The sequence below is a fragment of the Acomys minous genome, assembly GCF_964271855.1.
Source record: "Acomys minous genome assembly, chromosome: 15".
Classification (NCBI taxonomy): Eukaryota; Metazoa; Chordata; class Mammalia; order Rodentia; family Muridae; genus Acomys; species Acomys minous.
In genome coordinates this window covers 96,037,195-96,051,627 of record NC_140497.1, presented here as the reverse complement: position 1 = coordinate 96,051,627, position 14,433 = coordinate 96,037,195, and the positions used below count along the sequence as shown (strand labels likewise).

The following is a 14,433-nucleotide window of genomic DNA, read 5'->3' as shown; positions in this document are numbered from 1 at the left end:
CATGCGTGTGTGTGTGTGTGTGTGTGTGTGTGTGTGAGAGAGAGAGAGAGACATCTCCTTGGCATCTCTTTTGTAGAGTCAATACTCTAATGCATTACTAATTGACCAACTTATTTTTCATTGCCTGTATCATAACAGCTGAAGCAGATTTTTAGACTTTTGGTATTTTAAAAGAGATTATGTTCAGTTGTGTTAGTTCTGTATTCAAGTGTACATGGCATCTTCCGTGTGGTCTTATTTACCTGTACACAGCACTTTCCATGTGATCAACAGTTTGCAAAACCAGCAGTTCCTTACAGGGTCCAGCCACATAGGCGAGCTCATCAACAAAGCCAGGAGCACACACATCGTGACTTAAAAATAAATTTTCCTGTTCCTAGGGGTATCAGTTCTATTATTATTATTATTATTATTATTATTATTATTATTATTATTATTATTATTATTATTTTCCTTAGACTTTAAAACCATCCAAATAATCCATCAAGTGTAATAGTGACACACGAAGCTGGTGCTGAGTGCAGAGCCTTGCCGTGATTTCCCAAGGTCACCGATACTTTGATTGCTTTCCCCTGGCATGGCATGAGATGGTGACCTGGAGTGTCTGCTGCTTTTGTTGCCTGGCACACCAGCCACATGTTTTCAGTTTCAGAATAACAAAAACAGGAAAGGGAATCATGCTTTGAAAGGCAAAAAGCATACGGCACATTTTACTCCGAGCTGGAGTTCTTATGTACTCTCAGTACTGGCCGGTGGCTCCTGCTGTCCCAGTGCCTGCACCTGGACCAGACCACAGCCGTCCTGGCTCTGCTTTGAGAGTCTGTGCCTCTCAGAGGAATCAGAAAGACTAGGAATGTGATAGACCATCATCCCAAACGAGCTCTGTTTATATTCCTCTCCTTGGCTGGCCTCCTGTTCCAGGCCAATTTTGGACAATACATGGCAACATTGCTAAACAATTAGGTAATGTTTCATGAGTTCTTTTTATTCTCGAGTCAGCTTCAAGCTATTGGCCTTCTAACTCCCTGGTCCCAGATGTGAATTCAAGCTGTGCTGGGAGGCACAGGGACCTGCTGAGACGGAAGTTTACCGTGGTCAGTGTAGAGCTGTAGGTCCTGTCTTTGACAGACCACATTATAAGTGAAAACAGTGAAGGACCCGACCCCACTGGACAAGGCTCTCTCTGTTCAGCCTCCAGCTCCAGCTCCTGGCTCCTGGTGGATGGTCTAACTGAACATCATGTAACTGTGGAATAGGTACATGGTGGCCGTGCTCACCCTCAAAGTTGTTGTAGGGTTTAGCAAAGTTCATCCATTCAGCAAGTGTTTGTTAAGGGCATAGAAGCTGGCATGTTCTCTCTCTCTCTCTCTCTCTCTCTCTGTTCCTCTGTCTCTCTCCCTCCCTCCCTCCCTCTCAATCTTTCTCTGTCTCCCCTGTAGCCCTGGCTGTCCTAGAACTCACTCCGTAAACCAGGCGGCCCACTGCCTGCCTCTGCCTCCCTAGTGCTGGGATTAAAGACATGTGCCACCACACCCAGTGCAAATCTCTCTTTAAAGCACACAGGTACACGGAGAGTTCTCAGCTGCGCGTGTCACTCAGTCAGCTTCCCTTTCACTGTCAGAGGAAGGGCAGATCCTAACCCTGAACATACATTCCTTCCGTAAGGGCACGCTTGAAGAGCTTGTCCGCAGGAAACTAGAGGTGAAAACAGGAAGTCAGCTACCAAGGTTCGTAGGAATTTGGTGGAAAAAAAAAAAAGAAAGCAAAAAAGGATGCCTTGACACATGCACTGCTGGGCCTAACTCTGTTAGAAGTACAGCACGGGGCGACACGCAATGGAGAGAGGTAAAAGAGATGGGAAGGGCAGTGTGGCTCTGGCTCCCACCGCCCAGCCCCACGCCCCCCAGCCCCCTACCCCCCCCCCCCCACTGCTGGTCTCCTATAGACAGGGCACAGTCACTTCCACAGCAGGGAGAACCCCAGAAAAGAAAAGGTAAGGGCAGCTTCTTAGACGTGTCCTCTTATGGCTTAGAGAGGTGGCTCAGTGGGTAAAGGCACCTGCTGCCAAGTATGAGGACCAGAGTTCTGTCCCCGGGCCCCTCATGGTGGGAGGTGAGGACCAACTCCTCCAAGCTCTGTGTATGTAAAGCAGGACACATCTAGACACTAAGCTTTCTGTTGTGCTACTTGACAAAGCCTCGCAGATACAACTTACTCTTATAAAAATAAGTGCATTGCTAGTTTAAAGCCTCGGTGCGCGATGCTTGCACTCTGTACCCACCCTCCTAATGCCCTGCTCCCTATACCATCGTTTCTATGGCAACGGGACAGAGCCTTGGACTCAACCCAGTTAATAGTTCACCCATAGAGCCGAGGATATAGTGGTATTGGGGAGGCCCCTTTGAGCACCCGCTTGGCAGCAAGCACTGAGGTTGGGAAAGCCTGGAACATCCCAGGAGTACAAAGGTGAGGCATTTATTCAGGGCTGGGAACCAATTTGCCCCCCATGGTGCCGGTCTCGGTGCTGTATTGGTGTGTAGATCGACATCTGATCTTTAGGTTTCCAAGCCATAATTAATACACTGACTGTATCTAGGTCTAACGTGGAAAAGCGTGAACAGATTCTTCCGTGCTGGCACAGCAGAGCAGGTGGCACTGCAGCCGTGGGATTCTGGGAACAGTGTTTTCTCAGCCGTCTGTCAACATGGAAGTCTAGGGCAGATGGGGCCAGGGTTGTGGTCCCAGCCAGTCAGAACACGTGCTGGCTAACAGTCCGGGGGGGATACTGTTCCTCATAGCCTGCATCTTTCTAATTTCAGAGCCATTTTCTTCTTCGAGCATTTCTTTTTTTTCATTCCCATTTCTTTCTTTCTCTTCCTCACCCACCCTCCTCCTCCCCCACCCCCCACCTGTCCTTTCTCCTTAGGAACTTTCTCTGAATTTGAGTAAGAGCTAATCTCGGGCTATACAACCGAGCTTACCAAGGGTGGCAGGATTCGGTTACGGCTCCATCCAGTCTCTCTGCATGCACACTGGAACTCGCGACTGCCCAGCCTGCCAGGGTTACCCTTAGATTAGCTCTTTGTGCAACAGGGGAAGATCTTGGGTGACACTTTGAGGCTTCGAACTGGGGTACATGTGTCCTCAGCCAATCTCCCACAACCAAGGGGGTCCAAGGGAACTGAGAGCCTGTGAATCTCTTGTGGCCTTACAGTGGGAAAGGATTAATTTTTAGTCACATTTGGGACAGATAGAATGGGGAACAGATGAGGAATCTAGGGAAAATGCTGCAGACACGCAGGAGAAAGTCACTGGGCACGGAAACTAAAGGGACGTTGATGCGGCGTGACGGGGGCCATAATCTGTGCTTGGGAAGCGCCTCAGCCCTGTGGAGCAGTTGTGGAAACCGTGCCTTCCCACTGGGCCCCTCTGCAGCGGCCAGCTTCTTCAGTCGCTCACTCACCAGACCCCTCCCTGCCTCAGGAGCCGGCAGGGGACACAGACATTCACTGCCAGTGACCTGCTACTCAGAGGCCCGCATATACTTCCTTGAATGAATCCTATCCTTTGAGTATTGTGACAGGTTATTAATAAAAACTAACCTTTTATATGGCTTCATGAATTTTCATATAGTTTTTATGGAGGAGCCATATCAGTGTTTATCTCCTTTCAGCTTTTTAATATATGTTTTGCCTGTATAAGTATAAGGGCAACTCTGGGCCCCTCCTTTATTACTAAATAAAATGCTAATACTTAGACAATATCTTAATTAGTACTACAGGGCATAAACTACAGTATACTAACATAATTGGCACATGAGTAAAATTTCAGGATGGCTAAACCAATCATAGATGAAACGTGGTAGTTAGTAGTTTATATACCGTTGGGAGAGTCACAAGACCATACCATCTTCCCTGTAGATCCAGGCCATAATATGTGAAACCACAAGCATATTTGTAACACAGTGTGCACACCATGTAATTCACACACACAATTTCAAATAAAAATAGCAAGGGAACATTTGAAATGTGTACTTATCGGTACAAGATAAAGTTAAGTAAGCAGCGTGAATGGCGTCTCTTTGTGCGTGTTTTTAATCTCGGTGTCTTTTCCAAGGAAGACAAGGGTTAAAGGGTAAAATCCTCATTTATACAACCTAGAATCTGTTGGCTCCAGATAATTCCTCAGTTAAAGTATCTTCTTAGAATATCTTTTATTCCTTGGCAACTTTATACATGTATACAATGTATCTTGATCATACTGACCGGCCAACTGGCCCTTCCCTCTGTCCTTCCCTCTCTTGCTGCCCTCCCTCCCTCCCTTGCTGCCCTCCCTCCCTCCCTTGCTGCCCTCCCTCCCTTCCTTGCTGCCCTCCCTCCCTCCCTTCCTTGCTGTTCTCCCTCCCTCCCTTCCTTGCTGCCCTCCCTCCCTTGCTGCCCTCCCTCCCTCCCTTCCTTGCTGCCCTCCCTCCCTCCCTTCCTTGCTGCCCTCCCTCCCTCTCTCCCTTGCTGCCCTCCCTCCCTCACTCACTCACTGCCCTCCCTCCTTCCCTGCCCTCCCCCCCTCATGGGCACCCATACAACATGCCCTTTCCACCTTCACGTCCTTCCTCCCACGTTTATTCCTCCAACTTGCCTGCTGGAATGCTCACTGATCTTGGCTTGACCTCACGCAGGTCTTGGGCAGCACTTTAATTTTAGATTTGTGAGTGAAAATTTGCTGTTCTCTTTAGGCTCCCAACAGTATTGGCTTTGGGAAAGAGAGCGAAAGATCCATGGCCATGACCAAATCAATAAGAGATGACGTCCCTTCTACCCAAGAGAATCTGATAAAGTGGGCCTTGGACAATGGCTACAGTCCGGTGACGTCATACACGATGGCCCCGGTGGCTAATAGATTTCATCTTCGGCTTGAGAACTATGGTAAGAGGGCTGTTTCCCCACCTGTTGTCTTTCTGTCTCTCAGAGGAGGCTTTTTGGTAACAGATGATTGTCATTTCCACGTGTATGTTACAGGTTTTAATGATTTGTGTGACCGTTTTCACTGTAAAGCTTAAACTAATGTAGCACTGGAGGGAGGGGTCTATAACACGCGATGGAGAGCTGATTGCATGTCAGACATCTTTGCTCCCTGTACCCACTGCGATGACATCAGAAGGACTGGACCACTCATGAGAACACCAAGGGGCGGGACCATAGGGAAGAGGCCTCAGTGGTGGCAGCCAGAGGCTGACGTCTCCAGGAAAGCAGCCCTGGGGGCCTCAGGCTGAGATCGGTTCATTCAGGGAGTGGAGGCAGACTAGATGCTAGTTTGGCTAGCAGGAGCCGAGTCTGCAAGCCCCCTGGAGTTTCTATGCTTTGAGCCCTAATTTTCTGACCCCTCGACCTGTTCCAGGATGCAGGGCTGATGCACGGAAGGTTCCAGATGTAGGTTCTCATCCCTGGTTTACCATTTCTTTACTTTTAGGGGAGATGTTGCTTAATCTCCAACCCAGAGCCTCAGATTCCTTGTCAATAATCAATGTATCCTACTGGATTGCTATGACGCTATGGGGGAGGGGCTGGCTTTGGTTTAGTCAGTGTACATGTTAAAAGCAGCCCAGAGCTGTGGCTTCATTCCGACCCATATAGCAGTAACATCCTTTTCAGAAGGATCTTGTTGGAGGAGAAGTTGTGCTCACCGATCATCACTGTGCCTGCCTTGCACTGAGGGGGGTGCCCTGAGGGGGCACGCATTGGCTGGGCTCAGATAGTGGATGCAGAGAACAGCTTTTTTCCTTTAAATCATTGAAAAGACAACAACCCCGCACATTGCTTTTATGAGCTCCATCTTCCTCTGAAGGGTTAAGTGTTCCTAAGCAGCCTTCCTCCCAGAGACAAGGTTCTAAAAAACCAGGGTACCCGGATGTCTCCTAGATTTTTATCAGTCAAAAAGAAGGCAGCAAAATGACTCGAAAAGACTAGCAAGGTGGTAGAGGGGCCCATCTAGTATGCTGAGGACCTGGGCTTGACCTTTGGTACTACAAAATAAAACAGAAAATAAAAATACCAACATTGTTTCTTTTGAAAAAATGGTTTTAAAAGTCCTGGATTCAAAAGCGAGTATTTTTTAAGGGCCTTTGAATCGGATGTGATCCTAGTGGAGCAGTTCTCAATTGCGGTGGAGCGTTGCCATCACACTAGGAACTTAGAACACTGATGACTAGAGTTTGCACTTTTTTTTCAAAGCCTCTAAAGTGAGTTAATGTGTAGCCAAAGTTGGGGATCGCTGATACAACCTGAACTCTTAATTTTAAAACTTGGGAAACTGAGTCACAGAGAAGCCCACTACTTGTCTGAAGCCACTCAGCTAGTTCAAATGCCGTTGTCAGAATCCAGGTTCCCACATCTCTCAGCCGAGGCTGCACGTTGCTCACTCACTGTAGTTTCTGCCCGATCCGGTGCTGTCACATTCCGCCGGTCATGTTCCACCTGACCGGCCTCAGTCAGTCAGGACTCTTTGCCTTCTCTTTCCACAGAGGAGATGAGGGATGAGGAAGTCTATACTACCCCTCCTGAGCTCCGGATCCTGCTGGGCCCTGGCCACCTGCCTGCCCTGGCCAGCCCACCCTTCCGGGGAGGGGGAGGCCAAAATGGAGGTCTCCCCTTTCCTTTTCCGGACATCCCCAGGAGAGGCTGGAAGGAGGGAGACGATCGCATCCCCTGGCCAAAGGACCCCATGGCTCCCAGCCTTCAGCTGTTCCCTGACCACAGAGAACCAGAGGAAGTGCAAGGAAGCGTGGATGTGGCCCTGTCAGTCAAATGTGACAATGAAAAGATGGTTGTAGCTGTAGACAAAGACTCTTTGCAGGTTGGTGTTAGTCTCTTAAAGGAAAAAAAAAATACACACACACACACACACACACACACACACACACACACACACACAAAGCTTTCCCCAGCCCCAGCAATTCTGCGTTCATTGCTTCCTAGTGGCTGTTTTACTTTTAAACCCTGCACTTGGTCGTGTTTTCCCACTTGGACAGGCCACTTCCCTTGGCTACAACCCTCACTTCCTGTTGTTCCTAAAGAGGAGGGGAATTCAGATCCTCGTATGTCAGCATTTTGTTCTTGAATGTTCAGTGCCAACAAGCACAGTCCTTGGGCTGTGGGCACGTGGCCAGTGAGGGGAAGGTGAGGTGGGAGGGCGCGATGCTGGCCTCGGGAGGCAGGCGTGGCTTGTTGCTGTGCAGGCTGAATGGCCGCTAAGCCCCCCGTGTGGCCTTTGGTGGTTTCTATTTCAGACCATTGGCTACTCGGGGATGGAGCTTACCCTGTTGGACCCTTCATGCAAAGCCAAGATGAACGGGACCCACTTTGTTCTGGAGTCTCCCCTGAACGGCTGCGGTACTCGACACCGGCGGGCAGCCCCTGATGGCGTGGTTTACTATAACTCTGTGAGTATTCTCTAAAGCAAAGCTCCACCCTTTGCCATGGCATGGTGGGATCCTACTCAGTATTAGTCTTGTCTCTGAAAAGGACGGCGTGGAGATGAAGCCAGGTGTCAGTTCTCAACAAAAAAAGGGGACGGACTTTGACCCTGGACTCTAGGTGTTTTGACTCACTGGCGAGTCTTTGGGACTTGAGGGTCCTGGGTTTTTGCAGCTGGAGTTGCAGTTCTCTCTCACACCTCCCTCTTCCACCTGATGAAATCCAATGGCGAGCTGGCCGTACCTGCACCTACGCCATCCTGCTGTGGTCACACTGGCGGGGCAAATAGCCTGGTCTTTATGGGACTAACACTTCAGAGACCCGTGGTCTGTGTGAGCAGCCCCAGATGTATTCATAGTCCCTTGCTTGTCCAAAAGTGAGAGTAGACTCCTTCCCTCAGGAGTCTCAAGTCAGAAAGGAATCCTGATGAAATTATGAAGTTTCTGTACCTCAAAGAAAGACCCGGGGGCTGGAGAGATGGCTCAGTGGTTAAGAGCACTGACTGCTCTTGCAGAGGTCCTGAGTTCAGTTCCCAGCACCACATGGTGGCTCACAACCATCTCTCATGTGATCGGATGCATACTGTATACATAATAAATAAAATTAAAAAAAAGAAAGACCCAGAATTAAGAAAATCTATGCTTAGAGTTAACTGAAAGAAGGTTCCACAAGTTCCCCTCCAAAATAATTCATTGCAGAAATCATTTCTGCCAGGCAGATGAAACCTACTTTCTTGAGGCGGGGGGAGGGAGAGAGAGAGAGAGACAGAGAGAGAGACAGAGACAGAGAGACAGAGACAGAGAGACAGAGACAGAGAGAGACTGGGCAGTAAATACTAGGCTACTGAAGCATTAAATTTCACAGCTGCTTTAAGGTAGCAGTTTTGCAGTTCAATTTTGAAGTACTTCTCAGCACTGCACCCTAATTCCCGCGTGAGCCCCAGGTGAGCTCTTAGCTCTTGTTCCACTGTTGACATGGGCCAGGGCTCCGAGCGGCTGGCTCATCCGATGCCCACTGCCACACTTGACCCAACCTAGGAGGAGGTCCTGCGGTCAGAGTGTTGTGTGGCTGTCCCGTGAGCTCACTGCTCCTCAGGAACCCTTAGAAGGTTGCGGGGGAGGGGGGGAGCTGCACCCTTATCTCTGGTTACAGAGGAGAGCCAGGGCCAGCTCCATCTTACAGTCTCACGAGTTTCCTCAGTAGCAGCTGGGCTGGCCTGTGTTACTCAGCTCGTCAGCTAGCTTTTGACGTCCTATCCATTACAACACGAATTTTCTTGTAAACTATTCAGTTCTCTAACCGTACGACTGCCAGGTAATAGTAATATACTTGATTTTGACACTTTAACATGGTTTCCGAGTTAGCACGGCCGAGAAGGTGTGGTGACTGACCGAGTTAAAGCTTCAATCTCTTTAAGAGAAAAACAATATCCAGGCCCTAAAAGGCACCTCTCTCTCTCTCCTATGCCTTTGTTTTCTTGACTGTTAGAGGAAGGCTTGCCATGCCCCAGGTGTCCTCATTTTCCGTATACACCCCCCACTCTGTTCCCTTTAGTGGGTGCTTTAACTGCGGGCTCCAGTTGTGACTGTGTGTAGGAATCTTCAGACTTCCTGTGTATTTTTATTTTCCATTATCTCCACAAGCTAAGCATATGAAATGGAAATAAATTGGGATTTCATCTGTAGAGTTGTACTCTTTGGGTCACCCTTTCCATCCTATTTAGAACTAACCCCGTACAGTAATTTCAGCCAGTGTTGATACAGATTGATTGTGAATAGGAAATTTTATTTTATGCACCCATACACACGAGAGAAGTGGGGTGACTGTGTAATAGTGGGTGCGAGGTCAAGCAGGAGAGGACTGGTACTGTGGGAACACTGGGCCCCGTGCCTTTGACTTAAAACAAACTTTATACAAACCTCAAAATTTAAGGACGTTCTTAAGGCTTAAAAGGTCCAAAAAGAGCCAGTGAGATGGCCCAGTGGGTAAAAGGACCCGAATTCAATCCGCAGGACCCACACAGTGAAATAAGAAAACTGACTCCCACAAATTCCTGACACAGTCACACACACATGCTTACACACACATATATGCTCACACACAGATACAAGTCATACACACAGATACACAGTCACACACCACACACACAGTGTAATTTTAAAAATTTGTTTATTTTTAAAATTTAATTAATTTATTCAGATTACAACTCAATTGCTATCCCATCATTTGTATCCTTCTGTTCCATACTCACACAGTGTAATTTAAAAATTACAAAATGTTAAAAACTGATACGGATTAAAAAGCACCTTTGAACCCATAAGAAGCTGCTCTCAAAACATGGGCAAGCCTATTGACAGGCCTACCAACTCCATTTCAGTGCCTAGTATCCCTGCTATTTGAAGTAACTTATAATTAATCAACATAGAAATAAGTAAATCTGTAACTTTTTGCATGGAAAAAAATCCAAATGTTAGTTCAGGTGTTTAGTTTGAATTGAGCTTTTTAAAAAAATATTTCTTATTACTTTGAAGATTTAAAAAAAAAATCATAGCTGGGCGAGGTGGTGCACACCTTTAATACCAGCACTCGGGAGGCAGAGGCAGGTGGATCACTGTGAGTTCGAGGCCAGCCTGGTCTACAAAACGAGTCCAGGACAGCCAAGGCTACACAGAGAGACCCTGTCTCGAAGAACCAAAGGGAAAAAAAAAATCCTAGAAAGTTTGGAGAATTTGCTCTTGCTGTCGTTTGTATAAAGTTGGATTTTCTGTTTGCATGTGAGTTGTTAGGTAGGCGCACATGGGAGGTAGAACAAGAGGCGTGTGGCATGGCGCTTTCCTACGAAAGGGGCCAGCAGCTGTGCATCCTCTGCCTTCTAGATTGTGGTCCAGGTTCCATCGTCTGGAGACAGCAGTGGCTGGCAAGACGGTGAAGAAGACCTGGAATCTGGTGACAATGGATTTCCAGGAGACGCGGATGAAGGAGAAACCGCCCCCCTGAGCCGGCCTGGAGTTGTGGTGGTATGTGTTGACTTCCTTTAGACTTTTTTGTGGGTACTGTTGTTGTTCACTTGGTTTGTTTCCACTGGGAGCTATCAAAAAACAAAGCCACTTGTGTGACTAATTATCCTCATCTGCTTGGTGGCTTTCCAGTTCAACTGCAGCTTGCGGCAGAAGAGGGAACCCAGTGGCTCCCAGGACAAGCTCTATGAAAACGCCACCTTCAACATGGAGCTGTACAGCACAAAGCTCTTCCTGGTGCCCACCCCAGGGCTCTACTCTGTGGCGGAGAACAGACAAGTCTATGTTGAGGTGAGACTGGTGGGTTAGCCTCAGGTGTCCGCCCTGTGCTGTGCGGTTCCTGTGACACTGCCTTCTGTGCCTCGCACGGGCCCTGCATCTAAGTCAGGGGCTGGCTCGGAAAACACTTCCAGGTCACTTTCTGACCAAATAAGAAATATCAGGATTTTATAGATAGATGTAAGGTTTTTAAGTAAATATAAAAAGAAAGAAAACAAGTATAAATCCTACCAGTAAAGCGCTGTACTTGTTTTGATGTCAACACCTTAGGGGCCGTTGCTTAGACATTCATGGCTAGCGTTATCCACAGACTCTTTCAAACGTCTCGTCCATCACCTTGGACTTACTTTCAAGTCAAAAGCTATGTTCTCATGAAAGTCGTTTCTGCCGAGCCATCCAGATAGCCTCACAAATTTGTCAAAACCATTTCCTATCTACAACGGCAACCATCGTGGCCCGCTTTAAATCTGGAATGCCTGTGAAAACAACTCATAGTGGTGGAATAATGAAATAATAACAGCTAATATTTACTACCATCTTATGATGTGCCAAGTGTAGTTATGAATATAATAACAAATTGACTGCTAGAGGATTCTGTGAGAACGGACTAACTATTAAAGATACACCTTTGGATGAGAAAGTTAGGCACAAGCCTGCCCAAAGTAAAACAGCCCTGAACCTGGTATAGTGTTTCCCTCTGGAGTCCTGTCTCCAGAGGCCATACTGTTGACTGTCAGGCGCTACTGTAGTAATTCCTCCCCTACCCCCTCAAATTGCCATTTGAAAGGGAAAAGGGGCTGGAGAGATGGATCAAGGGGTTAAGAGCTCTAGCTGCTCTTCCACAGGACCCAGGTTCAAATCCCAGCACCCACGTGGAAGTTCACAAACATCTGTAACTCTAGTTCCAGGGGATCTGACACCCTCACACAGATGCAGGCAAAACACCAATGCACATAAAATAAAAAGTAAATAAATTATCTTTTAAAAAAAGAAAGGGAAGGAAGCATAACTTCATATAAGCATCAATAACTAAGTTCACAGACTCCATTCTGGAGAAGAAAGGCCAACGCTCCAGGCTGTCTGCTGTCCGTGTGTCCACCCGGGGTACTGTTTGTTGGTCTCGAAGGAAAGCATCACGGATGAACTGGCTTTAGCAGCTGGCTGCTTTGTACTTCTCAGTCGGAGGGGTAGAAATGGCATGCTTCCCCAGGTAGCTCCTGCAGGGCATCATGGTCCATTTTGCAAAGACAAACAGGCATGCGCAGTGGCTCTGGTGGGGCGGAGCCAGCAGCTTCTCTCCCTTTGACTCCCCATTGTGAGTGCCCTTGGGGCAACCCCCCAACCCCCAACCCCCACCCCCAACCCCCCACCCCGTTCTGCTTATGCTGTTCCTCATGGTGGATCTCTCCTAATCCAAGGCCGCTGTTTTCTCCTGCCTTTTCTATATTCACAGTCCACACGACACTCCCAGGTACGCCACAGGTTTGAGAGGACACTGCTTGGCTGCAGTTTGCTCTCGTCCAAATGAATGGCTCCATCCACTCATTTGTGGCTTTGTTAACTCATGCTGGCCAGTGGCTAATCTGCTTTGTGCAGCCTACCCTATTTTAATAATCCTGGAGTGCTGGCTTGCTTGCAATAGGTTGTTGGTAGATTCCCCCTCCCTCCCCTTTTTTTAAATTCTTGTTTTTTCTCCTTTTGCATCTCTTCACATATCACATGTTTTTGCAGTTAAATTTCATTTTAAGAGTAGATCGCTCTCTCTCTCTCTCTCTCTCTCTCTCTCTCTCTCTCTCTCTCTCTCTCTCTCTCTCTCCTCTCCTCTCCTCTCCCTCTCTCTGCTATTTTAAATATCAAGTATGTTTTTAAAAAATTATTGGGGGCTAGGAGAGTTGTTATAAACTGTTTTAAAATCCATTGAAACTACCCAAAATATGAAAGAGGATCTGCAAATGTTTTGCCAAATAAGATAGCAACTGGCCATGCCTTGTCTTTCTTTCCTGGTTTGGACTTTGCTGCTGGTAGGAAAATTTTGTTACTTAAGTAAAATAAAACTTCATAAATCATTGGCTTAACCCGAAGAGCGAGTAGCCATTTCTTGGTTTCTTCTCCAGCTGCCCGACTTAGCCTCTCCTGGAACCTTCCACTCCCTCCAGACCGCAGTCCATCCCATTAATCCAAGATATTCTCCCCTTGGCCACCTTCGGTCGCTCCTGGGTGAGCCGTTGGTGACGTGGTGGCCCTTCTTATTTTCATTAGTTTGGCTGGCTTAGTGCTGCAGCATTTAGAGCCGCACGGCTGATGCACACGGGGTGGGGGGGGTGGGGGGGTGGAGGGGGGGGTGGCGGGGGGGGGAGGGCGGGGGTGGTCCTTACTGTGCAGCCTGGCTGTCTGTGCGTACACCTGTGCTTCCCTGTTTCCTACGCTAACTGCATCTTCTACGTTGGTTACTGCCATCGTCCTTGGCATGCACGTGAGCAGCACAGCATGTGATTTCCTTGGGCTGGCCTCATCCCAAAACCTATAACGGCCCTACTGTCTGCTTCAAGTCCATCCTACAGCAAGACTCGCTAATGCCTTTCTCCTCAGAAGCACCCGTGTGAAAGTCTGAACCAGCGGTTCTCCACCTTCCTAACGTTGAGAACCTTTAACGCGTGTTGTTGTGATCCCCAGCCATAAAACTAGTTCATTGCTACTTCATTGCTTAATTTTTCTACTGTTATGAATCATAATGTAAATATCTGAGCTGCAGGATGTATGACATAGGAGCCCAAAGGGGGTCACGACTCCCAGGTTGAACTGCTGGTCTAGTCAGACATTCTGCATTGCACACCTTCTTTGAAAGTAAAAGAGCCTGATCATCCTGAGTGAGTTAGCCCAGGAGCAGAAAGACTCACATGGCATATGCTCACTTATAACTGGGCACTAGCCCAAGGGGCATGTCCCGTGAAAGTCTTCACTTACCAGGAGATTGGGATAGATGTGAGGACATCCTATTGGGACTCTAGGTGAGGGAATTATGGGAGAATGGGGAAATAGAAAGATCCAGAAGGTCCTAGAAACCTACAAGAAGAACATTATGATGGGCAGATCTGGGCCCAGGGGGGTCTGCTCAAAATATAGCACCAGCCAAGGACAATACATGCAGTAAACATTGAACCCCTACCCAGATCTAGCCAATGGACAGGGCATTCTCCACAGTTGAGTGGAGAGTGGGGACTGACTTTTACATGAACTCTGGTGCCCCAGATTTGACCACGTCCCCTTGATGGGGAGGCCCGGTGGCACTCAAAATAGCAGGCTACCAAGAAGAGACTTGATACCCTAGGATCCTATACAGGGGGAGGAGGTCCCCCTCAGTCACAGTCATAGGGAAGGGGAGTAGGGGGAAAATGGGAGGGAGAGAGGAATGGGAGGATACAAGGGATGGGATAACAATTGAGATGTAATCTCAATAAATCAATTAAATTTAAAAAATAAAAATATTTTGGTCATTTCAAAAAAAGAAAGTAAAAGAGCCAGCATATTAACATATTTCGAGCTATAGGCTTAGCTAATGTTAATGACACCGTTTATTTGTAGCATGTGTATAACATCATCTCAACAGGATAGAATATCCTGTTTGTGTGGCAGAAATAACTCAAGGACAGTGAAAGTGGATGTTTACA

The 14,433-nt window shown here is 47.7% G+C and overlaps 1 protein-coding gene across 1 annotated transcript in view; it reads left to right on the top strand.

The window, feature by feature from the left end:
• The window catches only part of TGFBR3 (transforming growth factor beta receptor 3), a 170,347-nt gene that overhangs the window by 127,546 nt on the left and 28,368 nt on the right, over positions 1-14,433 (top strand). Inside the window, exons 8-12 of the mRNA XM_084758044.1 lie at positions 4,733-4,922; positions 6,518-6,849; positions 7,283-7,435; positions 10,346-10,486; positions 10,619-10,777. Of these exons, the coding sequence (XP_084614170.1) occupies positions 4,733-4,922; positions 6,518-6,849; positions 7,283-7,435; positions 10,346-10,486; positions 10,619-10,777 (975 nt within the window). The remainder of the gene's footprint in view (positions 1-4,732; positions 4,923-6,517; positions 6,850-7,282; positions 7,436-10,345; positions 10,487-10,618; positions 10,778-14,433) is intronic.